Consider the following 17,644-nt stretch of genomic DNA (forward strand, 5'->3'; position numbering starts at 1 on the left):
TGGACATGAGACATCCTTAAATTTAGATCAAATGAGCCCTTCCAAAGTACACAGGATCTCTCCATCCAGACAGACTTATGAAAGCTGCATATAATTATAGAAATGAATAGGATCAAAAATACCCTGTATATGATAGCCTTTCTGGATTGTATATGGATAAGAAAGACAGCTTTATTCTCCCAACAGCAGGAGGAGGAGTAAGACAAATCAGGGCAGCCAAGGGAAGCTCCCAGCAGCCTGTAGGTTTCCTAGACCACTAAAAAAACATGCGCCAAAAACCTGTTGTCTTGCCTTGACATCCATAATTTCTACCCTTTCAACAGGCGCCTGCTGGTGATAGCAGCAAGTCTTCTTACTCTTGACTTCCCTCCTATGCGTTGCATGGGCAAGAAGCCCCCACACGCTCCATGCTAACTTAGAACAAGTTCTGCAGCGTGGCCCTATGCTTTCCACAGCAAATTGGAAATTTCATGTCCGCTTCAGGTAAATACATTTTATTGAATTAAAGGCAAGAAAGTAAATATGGCAGAGTTACAGTGTTCCTTACGTGAAACACCGAATTCCAAAATAAATAGGAATGCTGCAGAGCTTTCACATTTCACCATCCTGCAAATGTTTCAATGCACAACGGTGCTAAAGAAAGTACCAGGAGAAAGACGGTAAGTTCTGGCAGCTGCAGTGCAGAGAGCAAAGGCTTCTGGCAGCGTGGGGAAGGATTGAGAGACAAACACATCTGAAGTTTTTTGCTGAAGTAATCAATAATGAAACAGTTATGCTCAAAATCAGGCAACAGATTAAAGTGATAGCCTGTAACTAATAGGGCTGTGAAGTAAGACTTGTCTCCAGAATTACTTAGTTGCGTTTGTTACGTGGAGGTTTCCTTACAATCACAATGACATACCCCCTTTTAATCTGAAGCTGAAATTCAACAGTATATTTTAGCCACAAAGGCTGAATTCTGCAGTGGGGTGGAATAACCAGGGCCCTGGGTGCTGTCACCACCACACAGGTTGGCTTCACCACCTGACTCAAGGGGCAGAAAGGAGATTTTGCTATGAATGCAGTCATGTAGTTCAACCTTCCTTGATGAACTTTGCATATGACTAGCATTCATTACCACTCATCTGACCAAAAGCTCCAGGAGCCTTCCCATGCCCATAACCCATGCAAGATAAGCCCTTTGGCTATGGATGCGGCTATTGGCAGTAAAAGCCATCCCAATTACTATCTCAGGGGACCCTGTGACCTCTCATGCAAGACCATGACACCTTTACTGTCATCTGTCAAAAATGAGTCATGTTAAAGCCCTGCTAAGAGAAGCTGTACCTGTGAAAGCAGCACAGGCAGTCTTTCCTCAGGAGGTATTTCCTGATAGCAATAATTTTGGAGAAGGCCTCCAGTATTACAAGCTCACTACACACAACTTCCAGGTGCAAATTACATTTATATCTTCACCTACTTCAATGCCAGCCGTAAGACTGTAATTAAATTACATGTAGCCTGGGAGCCTCAATCAGGGACTGGAAGCCGAGTGTAGAAGGCACGGAGCACACACAGCACTGAGGAAACACAAACTCTCAGTTTAAGCAACGGTAGATTTCCTCTGTGAGCCAAGAGCATTTTCAGCCATGTTTACTCCTCCGCGTGCTCACAAAACCCCTAAACTGCCCCAAAGCCTTTAAAGCACAAGTTCCCTGCAGCCCTCGGGCACTGCCGGCAAGGCACTGGCAGCTGCATGCGCTCAGTAACCTAAGCAGTAAGTAACAGCACAAAAGCTGCCGATTTCTTTACAGAGCCATCTGTTCGGGTTTCGTTCTGCATAACTCCTCGCACTTCTAGGAGATGCTAAGGTCACACACACAGCAAGGCTCTAGATCCCAAGTTAGGCATCCCACGTGTGAGGAAAGGACACCTGCAGACCTCCACAGCCAGGGGAGCACCTTGGGGCCCGCTGCCGAGAGGGACAGCCCTCACTGGATACACTGCTGGAGCCGTGCAGGCCAAGGAGCAAGCTGGGCTGAAAACTAATCACTCACCCAGTGTTGGCTTTCAGCTGGAGCAGGTCTCTGGTCTGGTGGAGCACAAGGCAGTACTAGGGCAGCCACCTACGACACAGGGAGGTGGTGGGACCGTGTGGGCAGGAAGGGAGGGCAGCATGACCCCAGTCATGGCAGCAGCAACTTGGATCATCGTAAGCTGACTGCAAAACCAGATTCCCAGGGTGTCTCCCAGAATGGTTCCAGGAATTCCACTCTGTCACAGGCAGCACTCAGTGTAGCACAAACCTGATCTCCAATTCATCTTTTCCTTCCTACCCCAGCAGGCAATTAAGGTTACCTTGACTATGAGGGGATTACATTTCATTTCCAAGAACACACAGACAAGAAGCTGGAGGAGATTCTAGTTTCTAAGACAAACAGCCATTCCCATGTTGCTGAACCAAACAGATCTAACCTGTTGGTGTGAGGTATGGAGACCTGCATGCAGTTCTGGTGTCCTCAACATAAGGACATGGAGCTGTCGGAGCAAGTCCAGAGGAGGGCCACGAGGATGATCAGGGGACTGGAGCACCTCCTGTATGAAGAGAGGCTGAGAAAGTTGGGGCTGTTCAGCCTGGAGAAGAGAAGGCTGCGTGGAGACCTCATAGCAGCCTTCCAGTATCTGAAGGGGGCCTATAGGGATGCTAGGGAAGGACTCTTCATCAGGGACTGTAGTGACAGGACAAGGGGCAATGGGTTTAAACTCAAACAGAGGAGATTTAGGTTGAATATAAGGAAGAAGTTCTTTCCTGTGAGGGTGGTGAGGCCCTGGCACATGTTGCCCATAGAAGCTGTGGCTGCCCCATCCCTGGCAGTGTTCAAGGCCAGGTTGGACAGAGCCTTAGGCAAGATGGTCTAGTGTGAGGCAGTACGAACTACATGGTCTTAAGGTCCTTTCCAACACAAACCATCCTATGATGGTGAGGAACAATAGGAAGACCTCTGTCCCTCATTCACCTATTACTGACACCTGTCACAACTGGATTGTGTTTCTGTCTCTGCATGAAGCTAGTGATCACCTGAAAGATCTTGACATGGTATTTAATCCTCTTCTATATTTTACTGTCCTCAGAAATACTGGATAGCTTACCAAGCAGCACAACTATTTAATAATAGCACATGACTACATAATTTATTATGCTGAAAGCAAGTCTTCTTATATCTACCCCAAAAGAGTATCTTTAAAGTGCAAAAAGGAACCATCAGTCAGTAATATTATCACTCCTTTCTCACAGCTGGAGCTGTATCCATCAGATGCGTTGCAGAAAACAAGGAGAACAAAGTTAATCAAATACTACCACCTTTCTTCCTCTCCATTATTGCCGCTCCTAAGATTGACCACATTTGTGGTTAAGTGCAGGGAGTCAAACTTCCTATGAGCTGTGTCATTATGGTTCCAGATTTCCACTGTGGTTCAACTGTATCACAGCTCTGGAAAGGCATGCTGGCATACGCTCAAACCACTGCCTTGGCCTGTTAAGGTGACAAAATTCCATATTGTGATTGTAAAAGGTTCTCACCCAAATCACCTTGCTGGCCTGCCTTCTTAAAGATCTTAATACCAAGCTTGGGCCAGGAACTTTGTTGGAATTCGTAGCCTGGATAAAAACACTTAGTGAATGGACTGACACAAACTCAAAATGTCAGGGGGGATACAAGCAGCTAGATAAACTGGAGAAACGGAAGCCCAGCTCCTCAGGATCCCAGTACACACCTCATTCCACTGCTCCCAAGAAGGACTCCTGCTCAGCCTTCACAAACCCCAAGGCTGTGTATGTCCCATCTTCTTGTCCAAACAATGCAAAGCCTTTATCGGTTCTTTCACAATTTGAAGCTCACATCACTGAGATCGATAGTCTGATCTCAGTCATAGCCAAAATGCTAGATGCAGCTGGCTGATGTGGTGGCAGGACTATCCCCTTAGCGGCCTGTCCCCTCAAGAAGCAAGTCTGAAGAGGATACAGTCTCCACAAGCTCACAGGTACTCCAAGCATCTGCTGGTTAAGTGTAGCTCCTCACAACAAACGCGACACCCAAATTTGTCTCTGTAAAAAGAATTAGCTCATTGCAAAATGGACAGAGTGAAGCATGCTGGGTTTTGGACCTTATCCTGAAGGGAAAAATCAGATCAGGATACCACGACCACTTAACACTGGGTCAACATGGTAGACCTAAGAAATTCAGTTTCAACTCCTCCTCTGAAAGTAACAGGAAATTAAGAGAAAGCTGAAGTTTCTCTACACTGTTACACAAAAGAACAAGAAAGCAACTAGTCATGGCCCTGAGCAATAGTGCTACCCAAAAATATACAGTCTCACATGCACAGGGTGCAGACGCACAAACAAGTGCACCTGTACTGACGTGGGCATAAAGATCTCCCCCATGTACATGTGCCACTGCATCAGCTCTGACCTGCACTCTCATCTCAGTTCAGACTAATGCACCTACTAAGTTACACTCCACATTTTAACTCCAAGTGTACCATGTACCTTCCCACACTCTTAATTCAAGACACTCCTAATTCAAGGTTCTAGCTGGAAAAGTTACTGCACCTGCCCCATGCTAGGGCTCATGCCCATGCAGTCATGGAGAGGCACTCAAACATGAGGTAGAGCAACAAAGAGAAGAAAAAGCCTTGTTTCTGGCACTCAGCAGGAGGTGAAATACTTGCAGAAGGCATTCAGCATTACTTTGCAGAAGGAACAATACACTTTTGTATGATTTGCACAACATTAACCAGTGTCTGGGGCTGAATCTAGACAAAGATCTGACACCAACTTCTCAGGAGGAAAGCAAACCTTTCAGGACCATTACTGCTGCTGGCAGGCAAGTTGTCCCTAATCTTCTAGGCATGCCATGCTTGCACGAACAGGGAAAGAGACAGGGCTGCCCTAGTGAGCAAGTACATTTGCTGGGATCCTTCTGCTGTCCCTTTGCGTCACTGCAGTATTACACTGAGTTCAAGGAATTTAGAACTATTCCAGATCTGCTGGTTTTTTTTTTTTTCATTTCAACAAGGCATCATCATCAAACAAGTCAATAGACAAGCTCAAGTATGTGATATTTTTATCTAGATATGCTATAGCACCTCACAGATGCCTACAGTTTTTTCCCTGCAATGTCTTAAGGAGATTATTCCCGTCTCAACTGCCAGTCAAGCAGAGTTTGAGGGCTGTTCTTCACATGCTGAGGCAATCAAGATCTTCAAACAGCTGGGAAAGCTGCATTTCTCCACTTCAAATCAAGTACTAGCAACAGATACAATGCCTGTCTGATACTACCAGGGCTGCTTTCCCCCCCTTGGAGGAAGTAGTGAAATGTATTCAAAATGGCACTGAGGCCATTGAAAGAACTGAAGGGTAGTCAAGAAAACAAAAACGATACAGAACTGAAGGGGAAAATAAAAGGGTGGAATGATTCGATAACTCCTGATTCACTTTGAAGCAGAAATACTTGATTTTGGCCTTCAATAGAGAGCCCGTCTTAGTCTCTGCATTGCAGATGAGAACAATCACTTTTTTGCTTGCTCTGACTTATTGCTAAATTGATTATTCTCCAGGACTAGGAAAGAGGGAGAAAGGAGGGAGATGGTAATCACCCTCATAAAATTCTTTAAGGTGAAAGAAGTGAATGCATCTTTCTTTTCCTAGCAACCCTCCTTCTAATTCTGAAGCAAATAAATCAGACCAAGGATAGTATCCTGAACATATGGCTTTCTCTGAATAAGGGGAATTTGCCTGCCTACAAGCTTGCTTTTCTTTTCTCTCTCTTTTTTTCACCCTCCTAATTTAATTAAATATGTCAGTCTCTGGAATCCCCTACACATTCCCCTTCATAGCAAAGTGGGTTTCTCCCCCACCAAAAAAGAACACCACAAAAAAAGCTTGATAAGCATTAACTCACTTATGTCCGTAGAAGGCTGTACCCAAGTTTAATATCTAGCCAACAGCACACAACCTGTTCACTAATGTTGCATTCACTTCCCACATATTCAGCAAAAACATGTTACCAAGATAAGAAAAGGAAAGGGCTTCAGCACACCAAGGCCAGCATCATGAAGAGCACCGTTAGAGAACAGGGCACAAGCAAGCAGTATTAGAGGCCTCCAACTGATCTTGCACCTTTCATTACCACCTTTCTTGTAAACACCAACAAAGCACATGGCTGCAAATACAAGTCATAGGATGTGGTTTTATTTTGCCATTTCCTTCTTCATGCACAAGACACCCTGTGTTGCATGGCCTAGACTTGGAATGCCCCATAGTCTTTCTGTATAGCAGCTGAAGCAGAGGACTATTGGGAAGGATGCTGCTAACCCTTAGATCTGGAAGAGCCTTCCTGCAGGGGTCTTGCAGGCTCTCAGTTGCCAAGTGCTTGTTGAAAGGGCCCTGAGAAGGGGGAAATACCCCCTGAAGTTCCTCACTCCCCTGCATACAATCCAAGAAGGCAGCTTGTGGCAGACACAGGAGATGATCACAGAAATGTTTGCCAACAGGAATGAAAGGGTAGTGAAGATGCCAAAAAGGCAATGGTCTTCATTCTTCTTCAAGTAAAAAATAACAAGCAACAAAAACATGACTACCAACTGAAATCAGAAAAGAAACTTAAAATGATTTTATAGAAAGAAGTGTGAACCAAAAGTCATACCAAAAGCCACCTGAATTTCTATCATATGCTGTTTCCCATGTTCATTTATGTCATCTTCACAGTGTCAGTTTTTGAGAGAACAATTCGCAGCTCAGCACGACAGAACAGTAATACCAACGGGCATGCAGAACATTAGCATGTTATAAATAAGCTGCTAATTTGAGGTGGGAAAAATCATCAAGGCAGCTCTTATGATTAAGAACCAGAGAATGAAAATGAGCAACTTGCTTATGCTTTCATGGCACTGTCTTTACAAAAAGAGCTTTCTCTAACTCCCAGATCCTGAGGGGAAAAAGAGAATAAACCCTGTGAAATAGCCACTGTTGAGACAAAGCAGCCGGTGAAAATGCTATTAAAGCCCTCCCTGCCCCCACCTCAAGTAGTAAGTTGTCTTTTCTACCAGCTCAAGAGGTTTGTGCTTAAAAAGAGTACTACAGTGGAGTTGTGAAGTTTCAGCTTCCTCTCACCCTACTCACAGTTTTACATAACTCCCGAGAGACGTTTTTAGGCTACAGATATCGCGCAGCTGAGAGATAAGGTCGGGGGGGGGAGGACGGGGGGGAGGACAAGGTGCAGAACTATTACACAGCAGTTCGCATCAGGGTTACATGGAGCCACACAATAAGAGTCTTACCATGAAAAGTAAAACTTTATTCTGCTGAGCCGACAGCCAGGATTATTCGTGCTTGCGATAGCCCCGATCACCAGCCTCCGTCTGCCCCATGCGGGGTTCCCTTCCCACCCTGTCCCCGGTCTGCGAGGACAGATAACGCCCCGCCGCGGCACAGCTGCCACCTCCGGTATTATTTCTGTGCCACGCCAGCATTGTCGCTCTCGGCCAGCGTGCCACTTACTAAGCATTATTATAAAAATTTCTGTGAATATCTATGTTGGCCATGAGCGGGGATAATGGCCCCATTGCAATAGCCTTGATAAAAGCTCCAACAAGACAGCTTTCAGATATCGCCACACAAAAGCCTTCTGTGAGAGCTGTAACCAACATCAATTCCCGCTATGCGAAGACATTAGACAAAGTGTGAACCAGCTTACTGTATGGGGACAAAAAACTGACTGTCAATGTGTGCAACCAACGCTGTCTAAAAACACAGTGCTGGCAAGGCAAAATAACACCAGCATATATGCATGGTAATTGCCATTTAATTCCAGAGTTAGCACCACAAGAAAACAAGTACTGAAGGCACTATTAGGTTACTAGCATCACTCAAGACATTGTAATTCCATATAATTCAATTTCTAGCATCTCTGGTTGGAAAAACTACTTTAAAACCAACAGATGTTAAAAAAGACCAAGCAGAGGGTGAAGGAAAGCCCAGTTTCCATTACAGAAGCAGACAGAGAACGCAGCAAGCCCTTCAGACCTGCCCTTTAAAGCATGGATTTTCCAGTACACAGTAGACGGCCTGATACACACAAACCACCATTCCATGTACGGTACAAGACAAAACCCTTTCTGCACAGCATTTAATATTTTTACATATCTACTTACACTGTAGTAGCACCCAAAAAGCCAGAAGCCTCCTGTAAATGTAAATGGACCATATGAATATAAATGCCTGGCCAAGAGGTTACTTTTTTTACTTCCAGACCTGAAGTTTGCCAGATGACATGTCTTAAATAGGAGTCTAGGTAGGAGGGATGCAAGCAAGTCTCATGCCAGTTTGTTTCTGAACAACATTTGAAAGGCAAATTTGAAAGCTAAGTTTTATAGAGAGCATAGTACACTCGCTCTAGGGAGAAGTGTTTCACTCTAAAATTACATCTGTACTTTAAAAATGTGTAAAAAATCATGAAATCCTACAGTGCAGATTCAGTGGCTTGCAGGAAGAAAATATATCTCTTACTGCACTCCAATTTTAGTAAGATTTTGTAACTAACGGGTAGAACCATAATTAAGAGAAAATCTTATTTAGAGAGAACTAGTAGAGTGGATAGGTAAGCCTGACACTATATATAAGAATTTGACTCCTGCACTGCATGGAGACAGCCCCTAAAACAGAGAATTTTATGTCACCTTAATTAACAAGGAAGGAAGTTTGCCAATGAGTTTCTTCCCCCGCCCCACTTTCTAGCAGTAAGTTATGCAATATGCAGCAACCTTTGAACCAACAGCTGTACAACAACCAAAAAGAACAAAACCAGAACAGCATTGCAAAGAGGAGAAAGTCTTTCAAGAAGTTCATTAATAAAAATTACTTCTAGAATCTCTGTATGCATTAACCAGCACACAGATACCACAACTCGGAGTGGGAATGCTGGAGCTGAGGCAGCCAAGGCCAAGCAGACACCTCTTGTTATTCAGTTTCCCAGTACAGTTTGCTTTTATCAGAAATAGCTGTTTACATGTTTTCTATGAGTTGCAAAACAACTAGCAGCTTGCAATGTCGACAAGACCCTAAAACCCTATTGTTAGGACCCAACTTCTCCAGTACTGCAACTCAACATCACAGGAAGCACCGAATATCCTGCTAAAACTCAGGTCCTGGACCTTTTAAGTAGGGCACCTGAAAATGCTATCAGCCTTAGGTGGTTGACACTTCTGGGCCTAGGGGCAGCCACATTCGAGCTGGATGAAACCTTGGAAAGTAGATGCAGGTGATCAAATTAAGCATCCTACTTACACGAAGTTACTGAACAGGGTACTGGCTTTACTTCTAGCGGTAGGAATAAACAAAAGCCATACTTGCCCACATAACTCAGCGCAGTCACAAAAAGCGCCAGCTGTTTCTGAAAAGGTGATCTTCAGAGCTCCACCTTTCTTTTCTTCCTAGCTCAGTCCTAGGCAAAAGAACTTTGGCACGAAAGCCTGAAAGCTGCAGGGCATGCATGTGCAGTGGTGGCAGCTAGTGTGTTAGTTCCCACACTCTAACAGGTCAGGTCAACAACTGTTCCCATTCACAAGTAGGATAGGAGAGACACGACACATGCCATTAACCTTAGGCAAGTTCAGTTTGCAAACAACTACCAACACATTTGTGATGTATTTGTATATGCATAAAAAGAGGGCTAAAATGCACGGAGGACACACCTACCACGTAGTAGAGGTCATTTTCAGTATGCATTAGCTTCATGAATGCCTAGTCAAGCTCTTGTCTTCTCCCTTTACAAGGGCTGCAGACAGAAGTATTTATCACAGCTCATGTTGAGCCCACAAGGCATTAAGAACTCCATGAATGCCATGAGATCCAGCAAACAGAAGTACCATCCAAGCAGACAGCATAGTACTTCAAGAGACATCCATGCCAGGCATAGCACTTCCAAGTGTGGTTTTGGACCAACTTACTTGAGGAAAACAGAAGTGAAATAGTTCCCTTTTAAAGATGTGATAAATTGAGAAATTTTGCCAAGTCTGTCTTGAAACAGAACTGAAATTGAAACAGAGTCCAAATACTTCATCAGCATCACCTCAAGCACCATAGCAGCCCCATCCCAGAGGCACCGGGGGCTCCCTCCCACCCACTACACATCACTGCCCCTGGGCACACGAAGGGGGTTTCTGCTCCCCGAAGCAACAAACACAATTCTGCTCATGAAAAATAATGCAGGAAGTGATAAACTCTGCCAGCCAAAACAAAAGCCTGAAGTCCAACTTAGTCATTTGTGAGAGCTGCCACGATATATACACACACTCAGAGCTGCCAGCTGTAAATGAGATTATTTGCAGAGACTGTAAAACCTGGAGATTTAGTTACACTAAGAAGAGTGTCCCATCTGCTGAAGCCTCACTCTGGGCAGGGCTGGATCTACATTACCACCATCAGCGCAAGAGGCCCATCTGAACTGAAGTCACAGTCCCCAAAGCACCCTTGGCAGGCAGCTCCCTCACAAGCCAGGATTAAAGCCCGAGCCACCCTCACACCCCTCCACCCCAGCGCCAGGACCAACCCTGCCAATAAAGCCATGGCCGCCAGCCCAGCACACACCTTCAGAAGTGAAGACTGAGGTTTGAAAGGTGTCATACTTGAAGAACCCTACTAAGGAAAGCTCAAAGCTCACATCTTCGTTTCTCATCTTTTTGTAATAAGATATCTTTATTTTTAACATTAATGGCTTTCATTTCAAGAGAAATTAAATGGTCTAGCACTTTTCAGCTCGGAGAGGACAATCGGGGACAGAAGATAATGTATGACAAGCTGAGTAGAGAAGCATATGAGAAAATAATTTCCCCTACCAAAATATCTAGGATCACCCAAACCCACTATAGATAGCAAGTTCAAAATGGAAGGGGGGTTGAAAAAAGGCAGAAAAAAACAAAATTGTTTTTTGCTTGCATACAAGATAGCTAAATCATAGGCAGAACTTGTTGCTACACAGGGTCAAAACTACAACTAGGTTCAAACAGGGATTAGACAAAAATCACAGGCCATTGGCAGCTATAAAACTCATTGCAACCCCTGACCAAGGAAGTGCTTTCTCAAAGTAACTAGGATAAAGGGCTTTGTGCAAGCCCTCTTCTTCGGTTCCTTCCTCAAATGTATGCCACAGCCATAGTCAGAGAAGTAGTGAGACAACCTTCCATCTTGCAAAACACAGCTATTTCCAAATTTAAAGATTTTTTGTATTATTACTTACTTTTTAATGCTTGCACATACTCACAAATGACCACTAAAAGTTAACAGAGCAACAGCAACATACCTGGGATAAAGTGAGGGGAAAGAAATGCTTTTAATTGCTCAATCAGTTGAAGCACCCGCTACAGCACAATAAACTGGCCATAAAGCGGCCCACATGCAGAAAGCAGGTGGATGACACAAGGAAGATACCTTCTGTTGCTTAAACCACAACACCTTCTCCATGGCCTCACAACACCATGGTAAGAACAGGCAAAACTATATTCGGAAAATCTGAGGCTCAGTACACCAATGTAACACCTCAACACCACTGAATGGGAAAGCTCCTGTCTCCTTCGACACACTCATCCCATCTTGGGCCATGTATGCCCAATACCTACCACAGGTCCAATCTAATGCTCATCAGACCCAGCTATTTTACCTTCTTAAAGCAGCAGAAAACCAGACCACCAGTACAGCTGGATGCTCCCCAAGCAGAGAGGTGGGGAAGATGACTGCCTCGCCGGAGCAGGGCAAAGGAGATAACACAGAAGAGACTGAGGGAGAAGCAAGCCTACTCCTTCCAGCAACAACAAAGCCTTTGAGTGGCTCAGCTGCTCATGGAAACCTGCCAAAAACCCTTATCATCATGAGGCTACCATACTTCAATAGTTCTGGTGCAGACGGAGCCACACCATCGTAGCTGGACTCTGTGTAAGGATAGCAAAACCACCTTCAGCAAGCACAGCAAGCTACAGGCTATTCCTGTACAATTTTATTAGGATGCCTGCTTTCCACTAGATGCTTGTTGGCACAGTTAGAGCAATCAGGATTTATACCTCTTTGAACTCTCCTCAGATAGCTGTGCCAAAGGACCATGTGGTACCTCCTTGGGCTCAGAAGCAAGCAGTCTGTTGCTGGAAGAGATGGATTTAAACCAAAGAAACTCCCTTAAATGCTATTCAAAAAGCAAAGGCCCCAAACTCATGCTAGCATTCACTCCTAGTAACACAAACTGTCGGGCAAAGAAATACAAAAAATAGGTCTGAATATGAAAACACCTGCGTCTTCATAGACAAACCTTTTTATTCCTGCAGAAGAAAGAATTGCTCCTAGTTAATGAACCACTTCCTTTATGCAACTTACAGGTTTTTCTGCCATACCTTAAATCCTTGTTCAGTTTTTATGTCCTAAAGACTTGCTCCTACCTAACACCTAGGAGAAAAACTGAGTTACCCCATTTTTCTCCCTTTCCAGCTGTGACATGCTGAGGAGGAGTGAGGAAGAGGTGCTTTCTAAACCACCAGAAAAAATGCGAGGGGTGCTAAGTATTCGGGGTGCTAAGTATTCGGTTTGGAAATGTAAATCCTCCCGCCCCCTTCTGAAGTATGCCGAACCAGCCTCTCCACAGCCTATGTCATCTAAAGGCCACAGGAGTTCTCTAAAGATATTGTTGTTAAGAGGATTTAGCCCCTTTTAAAAAGGACTTAACATGTGGGTGGTGTCTCCATTTAAGCATTTTCTCATGGCTAAGAAAATGGCCCTCTTCTTAAAGGCTTATCTTTATAACCCAAAGACAGTAAGAAATTCTCCACTATTTGAATTAAAAACATTTTGAGCAGCTTGCTTTTATAGCAGCCTCATTTTTAAGTACTGGGATTTGCAAATGGTGGTGACTTTCTCACACCAAGCGAGAAGGCAACACCAGCAAGAATGCTTTTGGGGTACCTTATCAAACATTAGTTTCTCCCACATTTCCATGAGGAACCCAAGGTGATTCACAAGCTCACTGCCACCAAAATGGCATGGTGTCACTACATACATGCCCTCTCCCTGGCCACCACCTTCCCTTGAAGGTCCCCGGCATTTACCAGACCTTCTATTAGCTGGTTCAACCAGCCTGCCCAGCAGAAAACCTTTATTTTTTTATTTTGGTCAGGGTTAATTATCCATCAGGGAGAGCCTGAGATTCCAGAAGGGAAGGGATGAAGGGAAGCAGCACCAGCCTGCCGCAGGGCAGGACACAGGACCACCTGCCCTTGCAGCAGCACTGACCCTATCTCCAGAGGCTCAGGCCTTTCCCCAGGAGAGAAAGCTCATGGTTGCTTTGCAAGGGTTAATTCTTCATTACCACTTGTGTTTGAGCCATGGCAGGGGTTCAGGTCTGCCTGGTAACACTTTCTATTACCTCCACAGGAGTCACGAAGAAGCTCCTCAGATTGAAAGGGCCAACAGGCTAGGTCACAGCCCCCCCCGAGCCAGGGCTCACCAGGGCACAAAAGCCCAGTTAGCAACCCTTGGCCACAGAAGCCACCACATCAGGCAGTGACTGAGCAAGGAACAGGTCTTGGACAGTATCAGAACACCTGCTTGGCAGACAGAGAGTGCACAAACTCAGTCTGGGGCTGGAGCGTCCTGTTATAATGGACTAGGCCACTTTTCAAGGCTTTTCCAGCAAGGTTACACTTACACAACCACAGATAAAGTAACTCACAAATTCCTGGGAAGAACAAGCAGCTCACTTCAGCAAAGGAAACTTTTTCATTTGCTGCTATAGTCAAACACCTCCCTGAACAACCTAAACTGTATTGACTTTTTTCTAGTCCATATCATAGCTTACATTTGGAAGTGATGGGTGGGTTGCCAGCACAGTTACATATGAAGAGCTGGAGTATTTTCATAACCCTAACCAGCACAGGTGTGCTGGCCAAATTTACTTGTACTAGACTTATCCCTAGTCTTTGGCATAGCAGTGCCTTGTTTTCAGCTGGGGGCCTTGGACTCCATGCACTACTTGCTAATCAGGTGCTAAATTTATATTGGTGCTACTTGCCTAAACTCACTGCCTCAGCTAGCGAGCGTTGTATCATTCCTCACACCAGTCTTTGGTGTAAGTTTCTCAAAAATGCTGAACTAGGAACCAACTGGAAAAACTAACTGGGAAATACCCTCACCTCTCAGACCCAGAAAATCCCCTGCAAGTTTTAGGGAAAACCGGGTGGGAGCTGAAGAACTGCAAAAGGGAGGGATTACCTCCCCACCAAGTGGTCTGCAGAGCAGGAAGACAAGGCAGAGCACTAGGGGTGCTTTCAGCCCTACTGCCCCAAGAGACAGGTCTCAGGAAACCAGGCTCCGAGAGAGGCACTCACATTAGCATGGCTGTCAGGGCAGAGTGGGATGTGCAGCCCCCTTCCTGGCACGTGCCATGGATGGCTTACTGCCCTGGGAGGGTGCCAGCCAGAGCGTGTAAGTACCGCCAGCCTGACCACTCTCTTCCTCCCCATCCCACCTCTCTTCCCAAGTAAAGATGGAGGGTGAGGGTATACAACAAACTCACAACTTGGAGGCAGAGGCCAAAACTGCTTTCCTGCTTCCTAACTTTTAATACAGATAGAAGCTTTTACAGCTGGGAGTTCCTCTTATTAGAGAGGTGAACAGTATACCCTCCCCCAGTGCATTAAATTCATATTTGAAGTTCTTGTAGCACCCATTAAGAAGACATTTTAGGAGTTCCCCATGACACCAAAATCCCTCCCACCGAGCCAAAACACCCTGTGCAATTACTCTCCCAGAATCATCTCATAACATATGCTTCTCTTTGTATTTGCTCACCAACACCTTTTAGGAAAGAAACCTTTGCAACAGACCGCCAAATATTTACAAAGAACCTTGAACCGGCTTCTTGACATTGAGCACCGCTAGGATACGAAGAACCCCCCAAAACCAGCTACTTTTTACAGCAAAGATACTTATTTAAAACAGAATTAAAAGAGGTTCGGGTAGGGATGTGATGAGCCTTGAAACTCCCAACCACTACCTCTGCAGCCAAAGCTCGCAAAAACCCACGCGGAAGGCAGCTCCTCACCGTCCCCCGGCTGCACCGAGCCAAAGCGCTTGTAAAAAGTATTTCGGACTTAGAGCAGCATCTGATACCTGGGACCATCACCGACTGGATGATGGGGGGGGTAGGGAGAACCGGGATGGGGGTGTTAAAACCCGCTTTGCCCGGGCAGTGGCGCACCGGGGCGAGAGAGGAAGGGGTAGGGGGGGGTTTAGCGACCCCACAGCGCCGGGAGGAGGTCGTGGACGCCGAGGGAGGGGGCTCAACTGCCCGCCGGGGCGGGCAGTTGAGCCCCCTCCCTCGGCGTCCACGACCTCCTCCCGGCGGGGATGCCTCTCGCTTTCCCCCGCTTCCAACTCCGCGCAGCCCACGAGGGCCAAGCGCGCACCCGAAAACAGCGAGGACAAAGAAAACCCCATGGGGGGGATAAGGGGGGAGGGCATGATTTTTTTTGCCGGGGGGGGGGGGAAGGAGGGGGTTGGCCCGGAAAATATCAGGGGAGGCGGAAACCTGAAGGGGGGGGGGGGGGGGGGTCGGGCACGGGGGTCGTTGCGCGCCGCCGCCCCACGAGTCACTGACCTGCTGCAGGGGCATTTCGGAGAGCAGCGGGGGCCGGGGGGCGGCCGGCCGGCGGTCAGGCTGTCCCAGGCCAGAGGGAGGAGGAGGAGGAGGAGGAGGAAGCGGCGTCCCCCTCCCCGCCCGCCCCGGCTCCCAGTCACAGCCGCGGCCTCCGCGCACGTGTGCCAGACGTCACCGGCGGCTCCGGGGGTGAAGCGGAGACACCGGCGGGGCACGGCCCGGCCCCCAGCCCCGGGTGGGGAATGGGGCCCTCCACGCCGACGGCTTCTCGCTGTTCGCTGCCATGCGGCGGGACGTGGCGGGGGATTATTTTTATTCCTCCCCCCTTTTTCTTGTCTTATTTTTTTTCTATTTCTTTTTTTTTTCGCCTTTAAATAAGACCCGGCAGCGGGGGGTGGGAAGGAGGCAGGAAAGTTTATTGCAACAAAGCGCTGCCTCCGCCTTTCCTGCCCTCGACCCCCCCACGCTCCCCGGCCGCCCCCCCGGGCCCGGACGGCGGCGGGGAGAGGGCCTGCCTGGTACTGCCCCCCCCAGGGTCCCCTTCACCCTCCCGCGGGGACAGGGGAAAACAAAAATTACCGGGGGGCGGCCTCCGCCGAGAGCGGGCTGCAGCAGCGCCGTCCTGCCGGCGGGTCCGTGGGGGGTGCAGTACAGCGAGCTGCCAGCGGGCTGGCCCCCATCCGCCGCCGGGGCAAAGGCACCGGGAGCCTGGGAAGCGGCGGCGGCGGCGACGGAGGAGGAGACAACACAGGGCGCCCCCGCCGCCGCGCCGGTGCTGCGGATCTGGATGAAGGTGCCGGCGGCAAAGCGGGCCGGGAAGCCGGCGGGGGCTGCTCTGGAGTCCGTGGACGGTGCGGGCGGCGGCGCTGCCGGGGCCGGCGGCTGGAGTCCCCTTCTCATCCTTCCCTCCGGGTCTGTCCCCGCAGCCGCGTCTCCTCCTCCCCCCGTCCCTCCCCCCCCGGCCTTCCCAGCTCCTTTCCTCCTCGATGGCGAGGACCCGCGTAAAATACTGGGGGCTGCGGGTGCCGGGGGGGCCCCGGCTGCAGGATGCGGGGCGCCGGGGGGGGACGGAGGCGCCGGGGCGGGCAGATGCGGCGGATGGAGCGGGGCCGCTCCCGCTGTGTGGGGCCGGCTGGAAAATGGCTCCAGGAAGCGGCGGCTGCTGACAATGAATGAAGGGAAAGGAGACGGGTTACGCGCCAAGGGCCTCCCGCGAAACTCGGATTTCCCGCCCTCTTTTTCAAACTAAATTTGCATAGCCCCGCCCCCGGGGCGCGCCCCGCCCGCCTCGCCGCCTCATTGGCCCTCGCCGTCCTCCCGGCGGTCCAACGGGGGGCCGCCTCCCCGCCCCTCTCCCTTCCCACTGGCCCGCCGCTTCCCGGCGCGGCCGTGATTTGCATGCCGCCCGCCGATTGGCTGCGGGGGCGAGGCTGGGGGATTCCCCCTCGGAGTAGCCGGGATCCCGGTTCGCCGGCTCCCTGACACTGACAGCTGCGGCGGCGCCGGCCGCAACGTGCCCGCCGGGGGGGCCCCGCCTCCCGGACCCGCCCCTTGGGCTCCCCCGGGGCGGTGGCGAGCGCCGGTTCGCGGCCCCGAGAAAGGGAAGGAGGAGGGGACGGTGGTGGCCCGGCCGCCTGCGGAACGCCGTCGCCGCCACTCCGGAGCAGCTGGGAGTTCCCCCCGTGGCGCTGCGCCGGAGTCCTGCCCGGCTTCTCTCGGTGCTCGGAGGGGGTCACCTGGGTGCTCGCCCTGGTTTGGCCGGAAAGGCAGCGGCCTGTGCGGGTGAAGCTTTGAGGGAGCCGCTTGAAAGCGGCCCCACGCGGGATTTCACGCTCCCGTAGCTGCAGAAGCGCTTCCTCACGTAGCAGCATTCACAAATCCTCAAACCAGCCTGCCTGGAGCATTTCGTTCCTTCTTTTCCACGAAAAACAACCACTCACCTAAATACTCCCTTCCTTTATGCTCTGTAT

General features: G+C 48.6%; 1 protein-coding gene across 3 annotated transcripts in view; it reads right to left on the minus strand.

The window, feature by feature from the left end:
• The window catches only part of E2F3 (E2F transcription factor 3), a 43,320-nt gene extending 26,445 nt beyond the window's left edge, over window positions 1-16,875 (minus strand). For 2 of the 3 annotated variants that reach the window (XM_065667225.1, XM_065667224.1), the window contains exon 1: window positions 16,254-16,875. In XM_065667225.1, the coding sequence (XP_065523297.1) occupies window positions 16,254-16,574 (321 nt within the window). In that variant the 5' untranslated portion in view covers window positions 16,575-16,875. Of the gene's footprint in view, window positions 1-15,674; window positions 15,978-16,253 lie in introns of those variants that run through there. The other variant, XM_065667226.1, reaches the window with a different exon arrangement.
• Window positions 16,876-17,644: the final 769 nt, after the last annotated feature.

This window comes from Lathamus discolor, chromosome 2 (assembly GCF_037157495.1).
Source record: "Lathamus discolor isolate bLatDis1 chromosome 2, bLatDis1.hap1, whole genome shotgun sequence".
NCBI classification, from domain to species: domain Eukaryota; kingdom Metazoa; phylum Chordata; class Aves; order Psittaciformes; family Psittacidae; genus Lathamus; species Lathamus discolor.